Consider the following 19,927-nt stretch of genomic DNA (forward strand, 5'->3'; position numbering starts at 1 on the left):
TGACGTTTTAGTACAGCGAATAACCAATTGAGTTTTTTCTAATGATGAGCATATGTGAAGTAGAGTAATATTTTAAATTTAGAAAAAAAAATGTTTCGCTGCTGCAAAGTGCGTTTAAAGCCGTAATTTACCACATGGCTTAAACACAGTATTTTATTGGAACGTGCTTTATCCAAACCAGCACTCGTTGCCATTTTTTGTGTTGTCATTCTTCTTACTAGCATTAATTTTGTAACCGATCGCTACTTTTTATTTGAAAACATACTGTACTTTTGAGTTTGACGGCGTCGTTAAAAAAAAGGGCCACGCCTACATATTTCAGCATGGTGGACGCGACAGTCATGCTGTACATGTGTTCGAAGCTAAAACTCATGTTTGTATTCGTAACGTTACATACGTAAGGGCATGTCCGAAAAGCCGTGCCTAATTTGAAACTGAAAAAAAGTGACAGGGCGGTTCGCCAGCTAGTGCAAAGCCCTGAACACTGAGCGTCGTTAGCTTGTTATGCTAAGCGCTAACGCTGCATCTTTGAAAGAATGAAGACCACTAACCACAACGGCGTCATGGGCATGTTTGAAGATGGAAATGTGGTCAAGATTTGTGCACCGATGGTTCGCTACTCAAAGTAAGTTTGATCCTTCGTCGTTTAATTGTCGGCTTTGTGCGTTTACTTACCCCAAAACGTGTCATTGATAAACTCCAGTTCTACCACCAACATAATGTGGTTTTCAATGATTTTTTGAGTGTGTGGAGAAATGCTTATAGGTCTTGTGTTAAACCCCACGCTAAAGGTAGTGGCTACTTGGTGAATCAAAAGATCATTTTTAACCCGTGTTTTAATTTCTCCACAGACTGGCGTTCAGGTCATTGGTAAGGAAATACAACTGTGACGTTTGCTTCACTCCCATGATAGTTGCGTCTGACTTCGTGCGATCAATCAAAGCCAGAGACAGCGAATTCACCACAAATGAATGTGAGTAGGAGTAATTCAGGGAATGTGGAACTCTGCTGTAGCTATTTTTTTTAATGTACTTTAACTATTGTCAATTGCCTGGCATAGGTGACAGACCCTTGATTGTGCAGTTTGCTGCGCATGATGCTCAGACTCTGGTTGATGCCACGCATGCAGTTGCACCTTTTTCTGATGGAGTTGACCTGAACTGCGGATGCCCCCAGAGGTGCATATTTACCATTCTGAAGTTGGATTTACACCGCATGTCCAACTGTTCAAAACGGAAAAAACTGAGTTGAGGGATCAAAAAGAGGAATTGTGATAGAATGGAATAAGAAATAACGGAGTAGAATGGCCGAATTGTTTTTTTTATAAAGCAGATATACTTAAATGCAGAAGAAAACAAGAAGAATAAAGCTCCAATTTGGAGCTAAGAGCTGATGTACCTGTGTGCCACACCATCTTAGAAAAACTAAAAAAAAAATAGAAAAAATAAACCATTGGAAAAACAGAAAAGTTAGTTACAATGCTATGTAAAGCCAGTCTGTTCTGTTTGCCCTATATTGAGCTCGGTATTTATCAGAATACATCTTTTTCATTGTTCAGTTGAATAAAATGTATTGTTTTCCAGATGGGCCATGTCTGCAGGATATGGCGCGTGCCTGATCAACAAGCCCGAAGTGGTGAAAGACATGGTCAGACACGTCAGAAACCAAATTGACAATCCGAACTATACAACCTCCATTAAAATAAGGTAATAGAGAAAGCTATTCAGACCTGTTAAAAAAGATAATAATGAATGGACTTCATCTCTAGAATTCACAATGACCTGAGGAAGACAGTTGATCTGTGCCAGAAGGCTGAGTCTGCAGGTGTATCGTGGATAACAGTGCACGGTCGCACATCGGAGGAGCGCCACCAACCTGTTCACTATGACGCCATAAAGACAATCAAAGACAGCGTGTCCATTCCTGTTATTGCCAATGGGGACATTAAGTACCTTCGTGATGTGGAGTCTATTCACGAGCTCACGGGTGTTGATGGTTCGTTTATTTATTTATTTATTTATTTGTTTTTGCCATTGCTTTAGTGAAAATACTCAGTCGAAATGAATTTTCTGTTGATTTGTTTCAGGTGTGATGGTAGCGCGGGGATTGCTGGCTAACCCAGCTTTGTATGCAGGGCATGAAGATACACCTTTGGAGTGTATATGGGACTGGGTGGACATCTCTGTACAGCAGGGCACTCCATTTACATGCTTCCACAATCATCTAATCTACATGCTTGAAAGGGTTAGCTCCCAGCCTGAGAGAAAAGTATTTAATTCTTTATGTAGTACCTCAGCTGTAATAGACTACTTGCAGAGTACATATGGTTCAGTACAGGATTTTGGAACTTGAACGTTCATACATTTTCGATCGCAATGGTCTTAATAGGGTTTAGGGTAAGGCGGCGCATATCCCGGGCACACCCTTTGCTGGTTGTTAGCCAATTGCAGGGCGCATCGAGGAAAAACAACCTTTCACACTGACATATCAAATCAATCGCAATATATTCTGCACAATATTCATCCAGAAAAATGTAACATAGATCCCAGCAGATTTGAAACGACCCAGTCCTTACTCCTACGCAGACACACACACTAAAGTGGTAAAACATGACAAGAAATCAGATGAGCTTAAAAGGTCATTCACATCCAATATCAGTTTATTGCTAAGGTGTTCAAACTTGACCTCAAGGGCCACATTTGATTTTTTTTTAATTCATTTGTAGGTGAGGTTAAATAAAATGATTTATAGTTATAATTATTACCCGGGACAAGATGAAGCGATAGAAATTAGATGGCTTGATTGTTAAACTGAGTATTTAGTGAAAGGATATGCAAAATTACCGCGCCTCACATTTCAGTCCCGGGTTAAATCCCAGCTCACTCTGGCTTCCTAAATGCATGATAGGTGTATCGGACACTCCAAATAGCCCTTAGGGGGTTCATCTCAGTGTAACCTGCAATTTGCTGGCGAACAGTGTCCCATGCCTACTGCATCTCGACAGCTGGGATAGGCACCCATCAACCGTGGTTAGGAGAAGCGGCCATAGAAAATGGAGGGATAATTCACACCCTTTATGAAATTATCAAGACAGTAAAGTGATGCTTTTTAATTGATTTTTATTTGAGTACATTAACAAAAGTTAGTTAATGATATGAATAGATTGACAAAGCAATTTTAGGGAAGTAACCGCTTCAATATTACAGCAAATATTATTACAGTGCCCTGCATAAAATGCATTTTTCTGAATTGGGAAAAAAAGCCAGAGAGCAGGAGGCCCAGAGCCATTTCAAACCCAGGACCTCTAAACTGTGAAGCATCTTGTTAATTTGTGGTCTGCTGTAATAGTGTAAATAATAAACACGTGACATTTTTTGACAAAACCGGGTGTATGGCGGGGACTTAAATTCCAAATTTTCGGTGGACATGTCCATTTTTGGATTGATACAAAAACAAGCTAGTTACGGTCTCAACTTTCATTTCAGAGCAGCCAAGAAGTAAAATCTGTAATCTTGAGTCTATGAAAATAAAAGATTATGAGACTGTGCATCATTGGACTTATTAAGTTGTCAAGTTAGCAAGCTCGTCCCTCTGCAGCTGTCTACAAATAAACCGGAGCCCTTCATATCGAATGTCATTTCACCAATGAGTTATATACTTGGATAAAGTGACCTATGAACATCAGCACGAAATTTAACAGAAGCCAGGGGGACTTATGGCCGTGTGAAATACATATTGTATATCAATACGGCTGCACGTGCAATATGTGACACAACTACAAAATTCCTTTCCTTGAAACAAATAATTTCATCCAAAAATTGGCGAATAATACAAATGTATTCACCATCAGATCCACGGTCTCTTTCTTTAACACGTATGAGTCTTAATTTAATGCTTTAACCCATTAAAGGCAAATTTTGTCATGACAGTTTTCCTTTGTTTACAAAGTGCCCCTCCCATTGTAGAAACAATAACCAATCATTTGGATAAACTTTTTATTTTCAAAAAGGGTAAAATTTTGAAACGCCTGCTGAGCAATCATGTATTTGAATATGTAATTAAAAAAAAAAGTTTGCTCCTCAATGATGTCACTGACGTCAGTGACGTTCACCTATATTGATGACATGTCACGGACACGTTAGTGATGCAACCTGATAAAACTGAAATTTCCAATTTTATGCTCGTTTATTTGGGATGAAATGTTAATCAGATATGAGGTATGAAAGGAAGATCTCAATTGTCATTGTAAAGTCTCCCTCCACAATGATACAAGCAGTGCATATTTTTGTCAACCCTAACCCTAAGTCAGCCATTGTTAACATTATTAGGTTTAAAAGGGAAAAAATGGCATTGTTTAACCATTAAAATGCTATCTAAATGTATTTTCTTTGTGACCTATTGCATTTTAGGTATATTATCGTCAACACTAGGCCTCACCAAATGGCAAACCATGTTTTAATTGACACAACAATTTTAAATCGAATTTCCCATGCAATAATTTGACAAAAAAAAGTACGCCACACATACGCATACATATGATGCCTCAGGAATTGTTTGTAAACATAATGCAAAGTTTGTTTGTGGTTGAGCCTGAAGAGCCATTTTGCCCAATTTCATCAACTTCCTCAGATTTTAAAGACTTCAAATCCCTGAAATTACATTGTTCATTTCAAATTCACAGTTTCAGATCACTATCTTTTTCCTAAGGTGCTGGCCGCTATGGACATTTGAAAGATGTGTGTGCCAAAACTTTAAACGTGTTTTGCTCAAAACTCAGGATTTTAAATTGGTACATTCAAATTGCTATATCTGTCAGTTTTTGAGTTACCGGTGTGTATTGTATATCAATTAAAGTTTTTTTTTTTTTTTTTGTATACACAGAATATATAATTTCCTTATAATTTAATTCTCACTGACATAAGCCTGTTTTTTGTGAAATCACTAGAAATGCAGATTTACACCTCTGGGTTGATGTCATGTCCCTTGTTTCTTACTCTGTGCCAGAAAGCTACAAACTATCATTTTAAACAAATTGCACGTGATTTAATACAGAGTTGTGATGCTTCTGACTTAAGGTTAAGATCTTTTCTGTTGCTCACATGACATGTTTCTTATTTTATGAAATACGTGCTGGATTTTCTCTTTGCCATAATCAGATCAATTGAAATAAAGGCCTGAAATCTTTCGCTATTTGTGTGGCGAAGGAATATAATTTAGAAATTTCTCTTTTTAAATCAATAAAAAAATCAGCTCGATATTCGTGCGGTGGGACGTTACACACTTGCATATGGACTGCCCGTCATGAACTTTTAATTTGAAAGGAAGCAACGGAAAATGGGTTTCTACCGGAAGTATATAGGTTTTGCATGCAGCCGGAAGTGTGGCAAGCGGATCGGCCAGTGACTTCATGCTCACAACATTGTTTTAACTAAAAAGTTGAACATTGTTTTTCATCGTCGATTGTTTACTTTCCTGGTAAGTCAACAACCATATTGTTTTAAGTGCAGCACGTATGAAGCTCTGATACATTCAAATAATGCAACTTGGAAGTTGGTAGCAGTCAAAACTTAAAAACGTCATGGTAAAATGTAAGCAAGCGCGATTATTTTTTACATGAAGTTGTTGTCGTCTCTTTTGTGAGGAATAGCGTACGTCGCATTTATTGCTTGTGACGGCGTTGCGCCATGTAATCTCACGTTCAACCTCTGGCTCAGTTAAGTGAGCATTTGTTGACCTATGAAGAGTTGACAAACAGGTAGAGAACTCGCAGTGAAGAGGGACCACACCTTCCATTGAACCTGTCGCAAGATGACGGAGGTTGTAAAATCAGTGTTAGCTAATCTTGCTCCGTTGCACTTTTTTTCAAGTTGTCCTCACCTCTTAAAGATGACGCTCCAATGGACCGCTGTGGCGCTCTTCCTCTATACGGAGATGGGCATCCTTGTCATCCTCTGTCTGCCCTTCATCTCAGCTAAGAGGTAATGCACAGTGTCTTATAAGAAACATCTACATGGACTTTAAATAAAATACAAATAAAAACGCGGGATGCCCATTTGCTCTTCATTGGGATTCATTTTCCATAGTCTTCTTTGTATTTTCCCTTAGTTGGATGATCTGGGGCCCATCTGTAGGGAACCCCTACCATTCACTAGCTCGCCCCCTTGGAACATAATATATATTCACTTAAGTTCCACTGTTTGTATAATTTTCTACTGTGATATTGTATCTTATGGATAGCTAGCTTTTTGTCCAACAGCAAAGCAAGTCTAAGGTTGCTTCCTAATCAGCGGGTATGAGACGAGACACAAATCCACGAGACCAGATGTCTCATGAGATTGAGTCTACGATAAGATTTTTGCAAAATTTGGAAAATCAAATAATGCTTACTGTGAATTTTCCAGTTTTCAAAAGGGTGCCTTTTTTACTGAGCAGACTGTAACAAATTGTATAATCTAGTATGAAAATATAATATTAAAGGAGAGCCAGGCTATTTTTTTTTTTTTTTTAGCAACAGCTGAGATTTTACCAAATACTACGTACAGAGGCTGTCCACATCAAAAAGAGTTCATTTGTGTCCTTCATCTTGCCTGAGAAGGGTAATAAGACTGCTCTCGCTGGAAGATACTGTATAGAGCAATCGAGTGTTGTTAGCTAGCAGCTAATTCATGGTAAACGCTGCCAATAGGCACTGTACAATTAAATGCCAGCGTAATTACCAGTAGGTCCTTTTAAGTGCCCTGAATTGGCAATTGAATTATGACTTAAAAAAAAAAGTTGTGTTGATCATATCAAGTCATGAGTCTCCCCAACAGCAACAGGTTGTGTGGTATAGTCAGCCATTGTCATGACATGATTCTGGTAACAGCTTCAAATATAAAAGCCTTCATGGTGAAATACTTGTACAATCATTCATGTTCATATATTACTTGGTATGGACATTATTTTGTTGAAGTCTCACCACATTTGGGTGCATGTTTCACTCTTTGCGTTGTACTCTATTGCCCTTGGCAAAAAAAAAAAAAACTGTACTGTGCAAGGTAGAGACATCTTGTGGCATTCTAATCTTGCAAGATCTCAACGCAGGAGATCTCGTCTCATGCCTGCTGCTCCATTTCACATCACCGTTATGGAGTGCAAGCTGTGACTTGCCTTCATTCTGACCAAATTCAGAGGGACTTGATGTTGTAAATTATGATCAGGTTTATCATTTGAAATGAGTCAGCACACGGATAATTGTTCAGACTAATGTTTTTCTGACTGATGAGGAGGGAGTTGGAATCTGTTCGGGCCCAATAATTCAGATTTTCTACACTTTGCTTTCAGGGACCATTGTGTGAAAACTGTATGTCTGTGCATGTTTGTATACGTTTGTGTTTCAGGTGGCAGAGCGTTTTCAATTTGAGGATCTGGAGCCCAGTTGCGCACCTTTGGAACAAAGTTTTTCTCACAATGATTATCATACTTATTGTCCTTTTTCTTGGTAAGTGCAATCACAAAATAGATAGGCGTCAGCTCAAATCTGTTTATTGACCATTGATTTCTTGGTATTTACGATGTTTCTGGTTATACAACCATCATACTGTTTTTATTTTTAATTCCTTGCCAGAAGCGGTACCCTTCTTTGGTGACATCATAACGGACAAAAACATATTTTTAGAGTTAATCCTGTAGATGAGTCCCTAATCCCCAATTCCCCATACATCATGATTTTGTTCATTTGGAGTTTATAAACGGTGATGTCATTACGACATAATGTGCTCCTCTTTCTATAGACGCGGTCCGCGAGGTGAGGAAGTACTCTGTTAAAAATATCGGCACTGACGCCAAACTGCTGCCCAACATGCACGATCACATGCACATGAAGCTTTTCCGGGCCCAGCGGAACCTTTACATCTCTGGCTTTGCTGTTTTCCTCTGGCTGTGAGTCTTTGCTTTTCTCTTACAGATACAAACTGAAAAAGACCTGTCAGTTTAAAGCATTTTGTGTGTGAAAAAAGGGTAATGAAGCGAGTGGTCACCTTGATTAACCAGCTGGCTTCAGTGTCTGCAACTACCGCTGCACTACAGGCACAGGCTGAAAATGCAAACAAAACTGCCGAAAAGTACTTGGAAGACAATGAGCTGCTGAAGAAGGTAACCTGTACTGATAGGAAGATGGCTAATGATTTAAACCGCAAAATCTGTTTTGATTAATTATGACGCGTGCATTGATACATGAGGTATCAAAAGTTATAAATTGCTTTGGTGTTACTGATGGCGTGTTGTTTCTCTGAATGCGATTAACGTGAATAGTTTGTGATTTTGAGAGCTTTTACCTCGTGTTAGTTAGTACACTTCTAAATACTTGATGAATCTCCTTTAAAGAAATGTCACATTAACAACATGGACAAGATATGGTAAAACCATTGCCATGTATTGAGGTACTTATCAAATCTTTCTTTTTTGGAGAGATGCGTACCCTAGAGGTAAGATCTTAAGCCCGAGCCCGACCCAAATTTCGGACCAAAAAGAGAAATGAGAAACATTCACCGGTTAGAGTGAAGTATGGAAAGGCTTCAAATTGATCGGGCTTGGGCCGGGTCGGGTCGGGCTGGATTTTTTAGGCCTGATCTTACCTCGAGCGCACCCGTAATAGATGAATGACGCACTTTCTGTCAGCCTCATACCAGCTTATTTCTCACAGAACCTCCTGACAGCATATGCACGTCGGATGAAATGATTCCAACGGCTCCTTACTGTTTGTAATCATGTGCTTGGCGTGTCCTTCCAGACTCTGATGGAGGGGTCTGGAGATACAGCAACGGCAGAGGGCATGGAGCTGTTGAGGAAAGAGTTGGAGAAACTGAAAGATGAACTGAAAACTTCAGAAGAAGGTTAGCGCCATTGGACGTTGCTCCACCAAAATGCTTACACCCAATGGCAATCATTTCAGAAGCAATATTGTCTGTAGAGGATTCCGAGGGACATGTCACTGGCGGTCATTTAGGTCTCATAAAACCGTAGTTACATACGTAACCGTTGTACTTTGCCTCACCAGAGCGCCAGCGGTGGTGCTTGAAGCACTTTCGATTCATCTGTTTCCGCAAGCGCAGGTTTCTTTCTCTGTGTCAGAACGGTCCCTGTTGCGACGGGCGACCGGGCTTTGTTGGTGGTATATGGTTCAGCCACGACAAGCTTTGATTGAATGCCTGATGTTTTGGCCTGAAGGGGCATCTTTGATTCTATCCCTGGAAGAGACTTTGACGCCAGAACCTTCTTACAAGGTCACATAGTGCACAATCAAACCCGTACCTCCTTTTGACACACCCAGGAGGGTTCTATTCCCTTTAGAAAAGGGACGAGAGGCTTCTGGCCAATCCTACTTTAGGGGTCTCATTCGCTACCACAAGATTTTGCCCCTCTTTGCATGCCGACTACATCTGAAGTCTTGCGGATGATCGTCCGTAGGGGGGGAAATGGCTCACCGCCATCGATCTGATGGCCACCAGCTTTCATGTCCTCAACGCGTCTCATCAAAGTCTTCTTGGCTTCTCCTATGGAGGCTGTCACGAGCAGGTTTGGGTGCTCCCTTTCGGCCGGTCGCTTTCCCAGAGGGTCTTCAGTGTAGGGCCGGGCAATACATGAAATAGATTTGAAAATTTAGTTTTCAAATCCATTCAGAATGCTGATTGGATGCTAAATGCTAAGTTGTGCACTTACTTAGGCATTATTAGTTGGAAAAAGTTGGAATTTTGCCAATAAGCAATTTACTAACACTTAATAAAAAATGGATTTTCTCGCTTGCTGTTGACCTTAAAGGAACTCACCGCATGTGCTCAAGGCTCAGCTAACAAACGATCACGGCTCAGCTTGTGAATATCACATAACCAAAAGGTGAGCCACGATTGGTCATTACCCAATCCTTGAGCACATGTAATGTCAAATTCTGTCAACAACAACTAAAAAATGTATTTTTAAATGTATTAATTGTACATGGGAAATAATTACCAAATTATAGATCAATGCTAACTTTGTACTGCCAAAAATGGCTTGCCTAAACCTTTAAGCAAGTTATGTAAAAGCTATGAATAGCTATTTTTTGCACACACTATGAATATTTTTGTTGTAACTGATTTTATTTAAGTCTAGAAATGTTTTAGGGCTTTATTTCTCAGATCAAAATTTCAAACGTCAAGAATAATTGAAGGAAATCAAGATGTTTTTTGGGCATATTGCCCAGCCCAAGTTCATTCACTTTGTAAAAGCTGCCTTGTCTTGCGCTCAGGCGATCCGGTCTACTTCCGTCCTTGCTTTGTCATGTGGCTCGGTTGGGTATGAGGGTCAACTTGGCGCTGTCATCCCTGGCTCCCCTTCAGAGGGTGACCTTCATTGTAATCAAGCTAGGATTTACTCATATAGCAAATCATTTTTGGCTCTCCGTTTTATTCCTGTGGTAACTTTTCTGCGCAAGACAGTGCAGGCTGTTTTATCTTTTTGCCTTTATGTGTTGATTAGCTTCACAATAAGAACCATTTATTGACATGAAGCATGTCAAGAACGTCTGCTGCTGGTTGCACAAACTTCCCATTTTTTGCTACCGTTTGTGTCACATTGGCCCTGCTTTTGGCTTTTGATGTCCGACGTGTGTTTATGTGTACAAAATGCAGCTCTGAAGAAGTCTGAGCAAGATGCGGATGGTTTGAAGAAACAGACGGACGGTCTTGCCAGAGAGTACGACAGACTGCTTAAAGAACATCAGGAGCTTCAGGTGACGCTTTGTTTTTAAAAGCAACGTTACGTTTGCCTCAGGCCAAGTGTTCTCCTGCAAGTGCGCAATAACTTTTGCTCCTGTTCTCCTTGTCTTGCAGAATGTTCAAAGTCCTGTAAACAAAAAGGAAGACTAACCTTTGGAACAAATTGTTCACACAACTCCTTGTGACAGCGCAAATGATGCCAAATTACACACAAGCTTTTGAATGGAGCACATTTTTTTTTTTTTTCTTTTTTTAAACCTTTTTGGGTCTCCTGACGCCTGACTATTAAAGGAGAGTTTTACGCCCGCTGTTCTGCTTCTGCCTGGCTCTGCTACTGAGAGGATTGATGCTGGAGTCTATGCTCTCAATTTTGAGTTTGGGACTTCTCTGGAGCATGTCGGCATGGTTTTCAGAGGACAAAAGGCCCATTAGATACACTTTCACTTTAGTCATTCTTTGAATGACCCATTCTTCTTTGCTAACACTTCTCCTAATGGATCATTCCCTAACTAGCTTCCCATCATTTCTGAAAAGTTGCTGCTCTCATAAGTTTACATATATTGGAATATAGCACACGTGCTAGCAAATCATTTTGTCTTAATTTAATTTTATTGGCCAAGCATTGTGGTAACAACTTCCGATAGAAAACAAGTCCCCATTTTGGCCTTGTCTTAAAGTCAATGTGTTTACTGAAAAAGGGAAGAGTTAACCCTTGTCACAAAACGTTGCGTTGTGGTGTGTTACAGTGACAGAGCATGTTTTACGGCATATTATAAAGGTTAGTTTTCGAAATTGTTTTGCTTGATCCACTTGGAGATGAGTTGTATGTGAAACTTGCTGGTTTTACTTGCCAATGGTGTCGGGAAGATGCAGAATGTTTTGACTTTGTTTTCTATGCCCCTCCCCCCAGTGTCTGACAAAGCACCCGAACAATTTTTGGGGATTAGGTGTTTGAAATTTTATTACTTGCAAAGTATTTTTTTGACATTTTTACAAAAATAATCCTTAAAATTAAATACATTCAGATTTTCGTAATGTGAGTTGCATTATGGATAACTTTCTTCTGGTAAACATCGTTGCTGCTCTTTGTACTTAATACTTGTGCCTGGCATAGCTGAATGCAAAAGACGGGAGTAGTCACAATACAGTGGAACCTCCAATTAGGTTATACAGCATATATCTTCCATAGGGATAAAGTGTTACAGAACAATATTCTCTACAATAACAGTCCTCTCCAAAAGAATTTGAACAGCTTGGTCAATTCCTTTGTTTTTGTCGTACATTTAAGTTTACAAGAAAAGAGGAATGAACCTTTCCATCCCAATCGTTTTAGAGGACCTTGTATGAGGATATTATACATATTCTAAATGCACTGTTGCAAAGTACAGTATATTAGGAGGATTAACCCCTCCCTCCAAGAAGGAAATGTAGTAAACACCTGAGAAAGTCGTGTCTATTGGGTTTTGGCATCGGTTTCTGCACACGCTTGTATTCAACCCCCCACAAAGAAATGTCACAAAATAAAAAGACGAGTGTAAAGTTTGAAATATCGAGGTAGAGCTAAAGTACGTATCTGCACTATAAATAGGCTATTTGTGTCACAGTTGAGACATTGATCGAATGCTGCAGGCAATGTTCGGTACGTCTTACCGCATGGAATCTTATCATCCGACACAAGCGCGGCAGACGGTGATTGCCATAGTGACAACATAGATGCTGATTTGAGGATATCAATGTCATTAGGCGCCCGCTTGTGAAGCAAAGCGCTGCCTAGAACTGTTGCTAAGCAGTCGGGAGAGCTTAACAACCAGTGTTTCAGTAAGGCAATTGCAGTCCAGTGAGTCGAGTCACGAGATGGTCCGGAATTACTGTAGCTTAATGGATCTTGGCATGCTTGCTTGATCAATTCTCAGGTGCGGGGTTCAAATGCCAGCTCAATCCTTCCATGGTAGATTTACCATGTTCTCTTTGCTCGCGGGCTAATGGGCGTATTAAGAAAGCAAAATGCGTTAGGTTGGTTCATGGAGGGCTCAAAATAGATGCTGCTGTTAGCATCAGTAGAATGTTGAATTTGATGGGTCATTTTGAGAATACAGGAAAGACCAACCCAATACATTTTCTGGGCGGGAGTGTCCCAATATTCTTTTGACCCTGTGCTGGTGCGGGGCAGCAGTCTTCCTTAATGGTGACTCTAGCCCCTGGTAAGGCAATCCACAAACTTAAGCGCACAAGCTGTAGTATGCAACCCCTGCGAGGCACTTTTTGGCACAGTACTTTGAGAATCTTCAAGGGGGCCGGTGCGAGCGGAGGTCAAGGCCGCATTGCTGTCACTTCCTCAGCATTCTACTCGGCCTATCCTGTAGACACTCGAGTGTGGACTGTACATCTGTGGGATTCGGATGATTGCTGTTAGCTCGCTCTAATTTCAACATGACATACCATGTGATCCTTTTGTTCTCCTGAGCTGTTCTCTCACCGACCTTCAAATTCTTTAAGTGGTTGTGAGTCCCAATAAACTCCAGTAGTCTCATAACACGCTGTGTGTTGACTGCTTCTGTCAGGTCTTGTCCTATTTGTCTATTATTCAATATGTGTCCTTTACTCATTCGCGGTCTGGCACTGGCTTCCGCAAACTCAAACATTTCAACTCCTACTCCGGTGGTGCCGTATGAGGGAGAAAATTGATGACGGTTCTAAGGCAGACGGAGGCTTTTAGAAAATAGAACTTTTGAGTTTGTGGCATTGAAGTGGTGGGGCCCAGAAGGATGATTGGTTTCCGCTGTTGTCCCAAATCCTTGGCGGAAACCCTGACTTACTCAAGATTTCTGCTAATATCTACTCCTGTTCTGAGTTGTTTTTTTTTTTTTTTTTCTGTCCCAAAACCACTTAAAACGTGTACTGTCCAGCAGCATTTCCCCAAAACATTTGTGTCCATACAATGCAGGCGGCAATGGAGGGAGGATATTAAAACTACTGTTGCACAGCAAAACAGTTCCATTGGTGCAAGACTGTCAGGTCCCCATACCGCATGACTTGATGTAAAAGTGTACAGTTTTACAAAGTCTATGAAATTAAATGAGACTACGGTTATAATATTCTGAAGATAAAGTTGTAATTATGTGTAAATGAGTGAGATTTTACTAAAAAAAAAAAAAAAAAAGACGATTTATGAGAATGGATGGGCAATAACATTGTAATATGAGGATAAGCAAAACATGAGAATTGACTGAAAATGTTTCTTGTTTTTTTTGTTTGTTTTTGTTTGTTTTGTTCTTAGGAGAAAAGCATATTAGAGAAAGAAAAAAAAAAGTCACCGAATCCCATCCATTCAAATCAGGGTACGTTTGCTGAAAAACATTACATATATATATGTAACATATATTTGCTTACTTTGAACTCCAGAACCCTTTGCCGTGCACTGGCCAACAGCAGAATACAGGGTGGATTTTTGCATTAAATAGGCTTTAGTTTTGATATGCCTCATTCAATAGGTTTTCTTTTTGATGACTATTTACATTTTAGATTCTCACCTAAGGCATCAAAACTATGAATGAATAACTGGAAACATTTATATTCAAAACTCTTCAAAAAAGTCACCTGGTTAAAATTCTGTCAGGGCAAGAACAAGGTCACTAAAGAAAAACAAGTGGCCATCCACAAATTAAATAAGCTGCTGTGTGTCCCAATTTTTCTTTTTTTAACTACTCTATGCAATTATGGGGTGGTACGGTCCCTAACCCCTGTGAGTCTCGCAAGTCCCTGAATATGTGGGAAATCTGACATTCACTTCCAATGACAACTTGATTCTTGTAATGTTAACGCCATATCTTTTTAAAAGGTTACTTCTCCCATTACTCACTTTTTCCTCTTAACATTACCATTTTATTCTGCTGACAATTAGCTTTTTTCGTATTTCTTTTCAGTGTGGCGTTAATAATCCACAGTGTTACACCCATTAAAAAACAATACATTCAAGAGAAATATTTCAGCTACAGTATATCAAATCTCTCATATCCTCAACATGAAATAGTAAATATAGAATTTATACTTTAAATAGTCAGATTTTATATGATTCCCTGAAAATCGTTTGTGTATATGTGTGTGCGTGTGTGTGTAGTAAAATGTTTGTTCCTCTGCTTGTTATGAAATGGAGGTTGGTGGTCCTTGGAGGTCTTTCTATTGTTATTGTTTTTTCTCAGGGGAATCACAGTCGTGTTTCACGGTCCGTGCCATTCTCCGATGTTCTCTGTAATGTCTCGGAATTTGAGATGACAAATTCTTCCTTTCTGAGTGCTTCCAGCTCTGTTCCACCATTGGCTAGAGATCCACGCAGCGCGTCGTCTTCCTCCTTTTTCAGCTGCCTTCTGAGCAGGATGAAGCCCGGGATGCAAATTAGAAACGAGATTGTCCGCAGGCCCAAAGTCAGACCCAGGTAGGCTATCCTAAGGGAAAAAAAAAAAAAAAAAAAAAAATCTGCTCATGTGGAAATCTATTTCTTTAACAGCGTATATCACTTAATGCATGTTTTACCTGTACTTTGTAGTGTTGTAAATTCTACAAGCTCCTCTTCCACCGCAGCGTTTTTGACCCCATTTTAGACATGTGGTGTCAATAATGGCTCCAAAATAAATAGGTGCTGGGATTCCTGCTGTATAAAGACAAGTAAACCCATTTCAGCCTTCAGGAATCGATGGCAAGATGTACAGTTTATTTTTATTTTTTTTTACTTCAGAAAGTAAAATGAAATAACTACAACTACTTGTGTGTACATTTAGAAGAGCCATACCAAGTGTATGTGTTGCTAGAGCGTGGAATCCCAGAGCAAATGATTTCAGCTGTGGTTTGATGCACCTACGAGTGAGATTTGAAGTCAAAGAAAATCCAAAACGACGCTCACATCAAGAAGATGCACATTAAAGTTCTATGGGGAACAATACTTTAAAATGAAGGGTGTTCTGATCTTTGAAGTTTTTTCTAAGAGCTGGAATTTCGCACGGAATCGAAGACCGGATACGAGAAAAGTAAAAGTAGTTCTTTATACGAATCCGTTCTCATTAAACAAGAAAGCAAACACGTCCTCATGAGCAACAACCACCGCTGAAAATTTGAGGCCATGACAAACTTGCTGATGTCAACCGTCTTGCCAGGACTGCATGCAAATGGGAGGCTATTGTCTGGAACCATTGGATGGAATAAGCCTTCACTTCCCTGATTTGAATTGTGAGATTGTTTAGGCAGTTTTGGAGAGCCGATTTTCATTCACAGTGGTAGTAATTGCATAGTTTAAACGAAAGGCATTAGGTAACTCAATTTATTTTTCTGTAATGAAATAATATATGTAATTAGTTTCCTCGTTGTTGAAATGCCATGAAAAAAAGGTATATTGCAGAGACACGCTGATGTTTCCTGCATGCCAAACAGACGAATTAACTGTAATGTAACACATGCCACCGGCACTCCCCCGACCTAGGTTAACCCTAACCCTAACCCTAATGCCAATTTATTACAAAAGCACTCTAACGTGACGTTTCTTTATTTCGCCGTCCTCCTCCCTCTCCTTCTGCCGTGCATTCGAATTGTCACTCGAGCTTATGAGCTTGCTTCATGCGAAAGACTGGTCAGGCAATTTGACATTCAGGTCAAGGGCCTTCCTACAAGACACGTGATTGGCTCCCGGTGCGACATTGACCAATGAGAACAGGAGCCAATCACCGACGGCCCGACAATTACAAATTTCCTGCGAAAAAAAAGGTGGACCGACGATGACTGGGCACGGACAATTGTCGGAACTGTAAAAAAATGTTGCCCACCTCCGTAAAATTGTGTGTTGTAGTCTGGACGGACAAACGGATGCAAATGGGGGTAGGATGCCCACTTCAACCTCTACAAATTAGGTCACGTTTATATGCGGACAATTTGAACAGATGATGCATCTTGTCTCCTTTTATTTTGCTTTTACATGTATGGTATTCAGAGAGAATATGAGGTCATACGGAGATGCTGTGTGTTTATTTACTATGTATACCTATCAAGCAGCTAGGTGACGTTATAATGTAACACCACCATGTCTGCGCTGTGAATATTTTGCTGTATTTACATGCAGACGTCCATTTGTAAATGAGCCTTTAGAATGATCTTCAATGACTTTATTTTCATTAGATTCTTTGGGAGGTGTCATCGTAATATAGCTATTTCTATTCATTTCAAGATGTGAACATTTTAAAACTCTTACATGTATTTAAACTGAGTCTGACAAGTCTAACGCTGCTACAAAATGGATGGATGGACCTCATTTAGAGCCCTCGCGGTTCAACTCCAACATAAACGGTCTCTTTTGGAAATTGGTAACTGGGGGTGTGCAAAGAGTATAAATGTGTTTGTTGTTGTTTTTTTAACAAGAGGTTGAGACTTGTGGGCATGTCCCAATCCATTTTTATACAAAGTGACTTTTTATTACCCTAACTTCAAGCTGTGTTCTCATTCGCTTTCCTAGAAGGAAGTCAGACAGTTCAGATCATATCTCAATTTTCTCAAATATTTCCTTGAACTCGAGCAACCGCTGTAATTTTTAATGGCGCAAGTCTAGGACGCACACAGGACAGTCAGTGTGTTGGCCACATTTTTCCTGCAAAATGGCTAGATCAAGGTCATAGGCTTGATCTGCCTCTTAGTGAATACTGAATCAAACGAAGAGGGACGTGACAGCAATTATGTGAGTGAGGTACTTAAAGCTGCTAACGAGTCATTTTAATGTATAATATATGAATAAATTAAGTACTGTTTGTAGTTAGAGCATGTGCTGGAATCCTGGAGTTGAGAATTGCGAGGTTGCTATTTTAACCAGTCATCCAATTTGAGGAATGACAGTGAAATTAAACAGCAGGCATTTGCACTCTGACAGCAGCATCACAACAGTATAATCTAATTTGTGAGGAGCAGAAATTGGTCTTTTAAGATTTAATAAAGATCAAGTGATTGGGAAGAAGCTTTTTGAAAAATTTGGCAGATGGCCCAGTGGGGTTTCCGGCTACGCGGACAAAAAACTGACACCAAGACTAGAAATAACCCATTAAATTGTCTCTGAATACTTTGAACTAAATGAAGCAAAACGCCCCAGTATTCCCATGCAAACTACGCCTGAGCAAACAGTGCAGAACATTTAATCATGTGCCATCCCAATCAAAGTCAGGCAATATGCATGGAAGTGTCTCCAAGAAACTCGGCAACATGTTCAACTTGTATGATCAAAGAATACGAGGCACGAAAGCTTTTTTTCTGAGCTGGCAAAAATCTGACTGACCTGATGAGAAGCATGTAGCCTGGTGTTCCTCCCAGGGAGATGATAAAGGAAGTGATGACCGAGAGAGCCAAGAAGTACGGGAACATCCTGTCACAGTCGTCCTTATCGGGGCACTGACCTGTATTGGCTGTCAAGTTATTGGCCGCACCGACACAGCTGCAATTCGAGAAGACCTGTGCAAACACGCATATACGTGAAAAAAAATTGAAACAGAGGCTCACATCAAGTGAACGTTGCTGCATATTTGAAAAAATGGGTCAAACATAACACAATTATGCATCAGAAAATGGCCAAGTCATCATTTGATTGATATGACCCAACTTTCTGGGTTGTTTTGTAGAAAACAACACCTTTTTTTTTGGATGTCTTGTACAAGACAACTCTTTGGGGTTGTTTGGTGCTTAGCGACTCCGAATGTTGGGTCAAAATCACCAAAATATTGCACCAAACCCTTTATTTTGATCCTTTTGAGCCATTCTGAGGTAGACTTGCTGGTGCTTGAGATGTTCGTCCCGCTCCATGATCCAAGAGCGCTCGAGGGCACAAAACGAAATTACTTTTTCACATGGGGTCAGGTTTGTATTCCCCCCCCTTAGAAACTGCATTTTATATATTATTAGGTCGTCTCAAGAAACCCCATACGTCCGAACTCAATGACTTGGTCCCAACAGATCAGGGAGGGAAAACGTTTCGGAATCTAGGCTTGATTCATACTGCAAATACTGTACAGTGCTCAAATTGTCTTTGTAGTGCAAGACGCCTTTGATTTTTTTGCAGTTTGACTTACTGTGTCTTTCCCTGACCCCATGGAAACGGCGCATCCAGCAAGACAAGGAGAAACATATGTGATGCCATTCTCTCCGCACACTGGGTCCCAGTTATTTGCTGAACAAAAGCAGTTGGAGTTGCAGGTGGTGAAAACAGAGTGTTTATCGTAAGAGACGCCCTCCATGCTGGAAGAAACACATGAAAAGAATGCTGCTAAAATGGGGTGCGTACAGTACCAGAAACCCACATGAAGTTGCGCTGTTTGAGATTCGATGTAAGTATCTAGTCCAGGGGTGTGAAAAGTATGGGGTTTTTTGAGTCCCAACAGCACCCCAAGAATAACTGGTTTCTCCTTAGAAACAACCTACCTATTGTACGGGAGCGTCACTCCGGCTATCCTGGCATTCTCACAGCTCATCACAAAGAAGAACAATGAAAGGACATAACCAAGGAAAGAGGTAACAAAAGCAAATTTGGCTGCCCCCATGATGTTCAGCTTCATCTTCTTCATCAGAAGGCCACCGGAAAAAATCCCAAGCGCAACCGCCGGGATATTAATCACGCCTGAGATTTGTGAACAAAACAAAGGATCAAAAACTCAAATAGCATGGCAGTCACATTAAAAGCAAAATGATGGAGAGTTATTTAATACCAGCATTCATTTGGTTAAAAAAAAGTGTTCTTATACCATGCTGCACTTATCTTTCGGGCTGTTACCATCCACAAAAGTCATTCATACCCATAAGAAAGTTGGCCTTTGAGGCAGATTGCCTAAAGTGCTGTTCGATGTACTTGGGTTTGTAGGTGACCATGCCAATAAGCGAGTTGAGCTGGATGATTGTCACGCACAAGTAGATTAAATAAACAGGGTGGCCCAACAGGGTCCGCAGGGTCGGAATGAAATCTGTCAACAGACATGAACATGAACAAAGCATATTAGTGTTTTTCTCTATTGCTTTGGTTCATTTCTCAGATCCCAAATGAAATTTGCAAAACGATATGTACATTTCTCAAAGCATTTTATAGAAATAGCAAAACATCTTGATTCCCTTGCAAAAGCCATTTTCTCTCCCAGAATGCTTAGTACATCACTCAAAACTAAATATCTTTACTATGCAACACATCA

The 19,927-nt window shown here is 40.2% G+C and overlaps 3 protein-coding genes across 3 annotated transcripts in view; 2 read left to right on the forward strand and 1 right to left on the reverse strand.

Moving 5' to 3' along the window:
- Window positions 1-315: 315 nt before the first annotated feature.
- Window positions 316-3,547, forward strand: dus4l (dihydrouridine synthase 4-like (S. cerevisiae)). Its single transcript, XM_088428545.1, has 6 exons — window positions 316-625; window positions 852-973; window positions 1,061-1,178; window positions 1,584-1,706; window positions 1,769-1,995; window positions 2,087-3,547. The coding sequence occupies exons 1-6, from the start codon at window positions 537-539 to the stop codon at window positions 2,350-2,352; spliced, it is 945 nt and encodes a 314-aa protein (XP_088284671.1). The 5' UTR covers window positions 316-536; the 3' UTR covers window positions 2,353-3,547.
- Window positions 3,548-5,357: 1,810 nt separating this feature from the next.
- bcap29 (B cell receptor associated protein 29) lies at window positions 5,358-13,266 on the forward strand. Its single transcript, XM_088427195.1, has 8 exons — window positions 5,358-5,475; window positions 5,868-5,978; window positions 7,380-7,480; window positions 7,773-7,920; window positions 7,998-8,133; window positions 8,771-8,873; window positions 10,647-10,747; window positions 10,848-13,266. Exons 2-8 carry the CDS (start codon window positions 5,887-5,889, stop codon window positions 10,881-10,883), a joined length of 717 nt encoding a protein of 238 aa, XP_088283321.1. The 5' UTR covers window positions 5,358-5,475; window positions 5,868-5,886; the 3' UTR covers window positions 10,884-13,266.
- slco1c1 (solute carrier organic anion transporter family, member 1C1) overlaps window positions 13,239-19,927 on the reverse strand; it is a 37,001-nt gene continuing 30,312 nt past the window's right edge. Inside the window, exons 9-15 of the mRNA XM_088427194.1 lie at window positions 19,541-19,705; window positions 19,170-19,365; window positions 18,821-18,986; window positions 18,034-18,206; window positions 15,520-15,584; window positions 15,264-15,381; window positions 13,239-15,175 (exon numbers count right to left, since the gene is read on the reverse strand). Coding sequence (XP_088283320.1) covers window positions 14,938-15,175; window positions 15,264-15,381; window positions 15,520-15,584; window positions 18,034-18,206; window positions 18,821-18,986; window positions 19,170-19,365; window positions 19,541-19,705 — 1,121 coding nt within the window. The 3' untranslated portion in view covers window positions 13,239-14,937. The remainder of the gene's footprint in view (window positions 15,176-15,263; window positions 15,382-15,519; window positions 15,585-18,033; window positions 18,207-18,820; window positions 18,987-19,169; window positions 19,366-19,540; window positions 19,706-19,927) is intronic.

This window comes from Hippichthys cyanospilos, chromosome 11, assembly GCF_059441005.1.
Source record: "Hippichthys cyanospilos isolate Australia breed blue-spotted pipefish chromosome 11, RoL_Hcya_1.0, whole genome shotgun sequence".
Classification (NCBI taxonomy): Eukaryota; Metazoa; Chordata; class Actinopteri; order Syngnathiformes; family Syngnathidae; genus Hippichthys; species Hippichthys cyanospilos.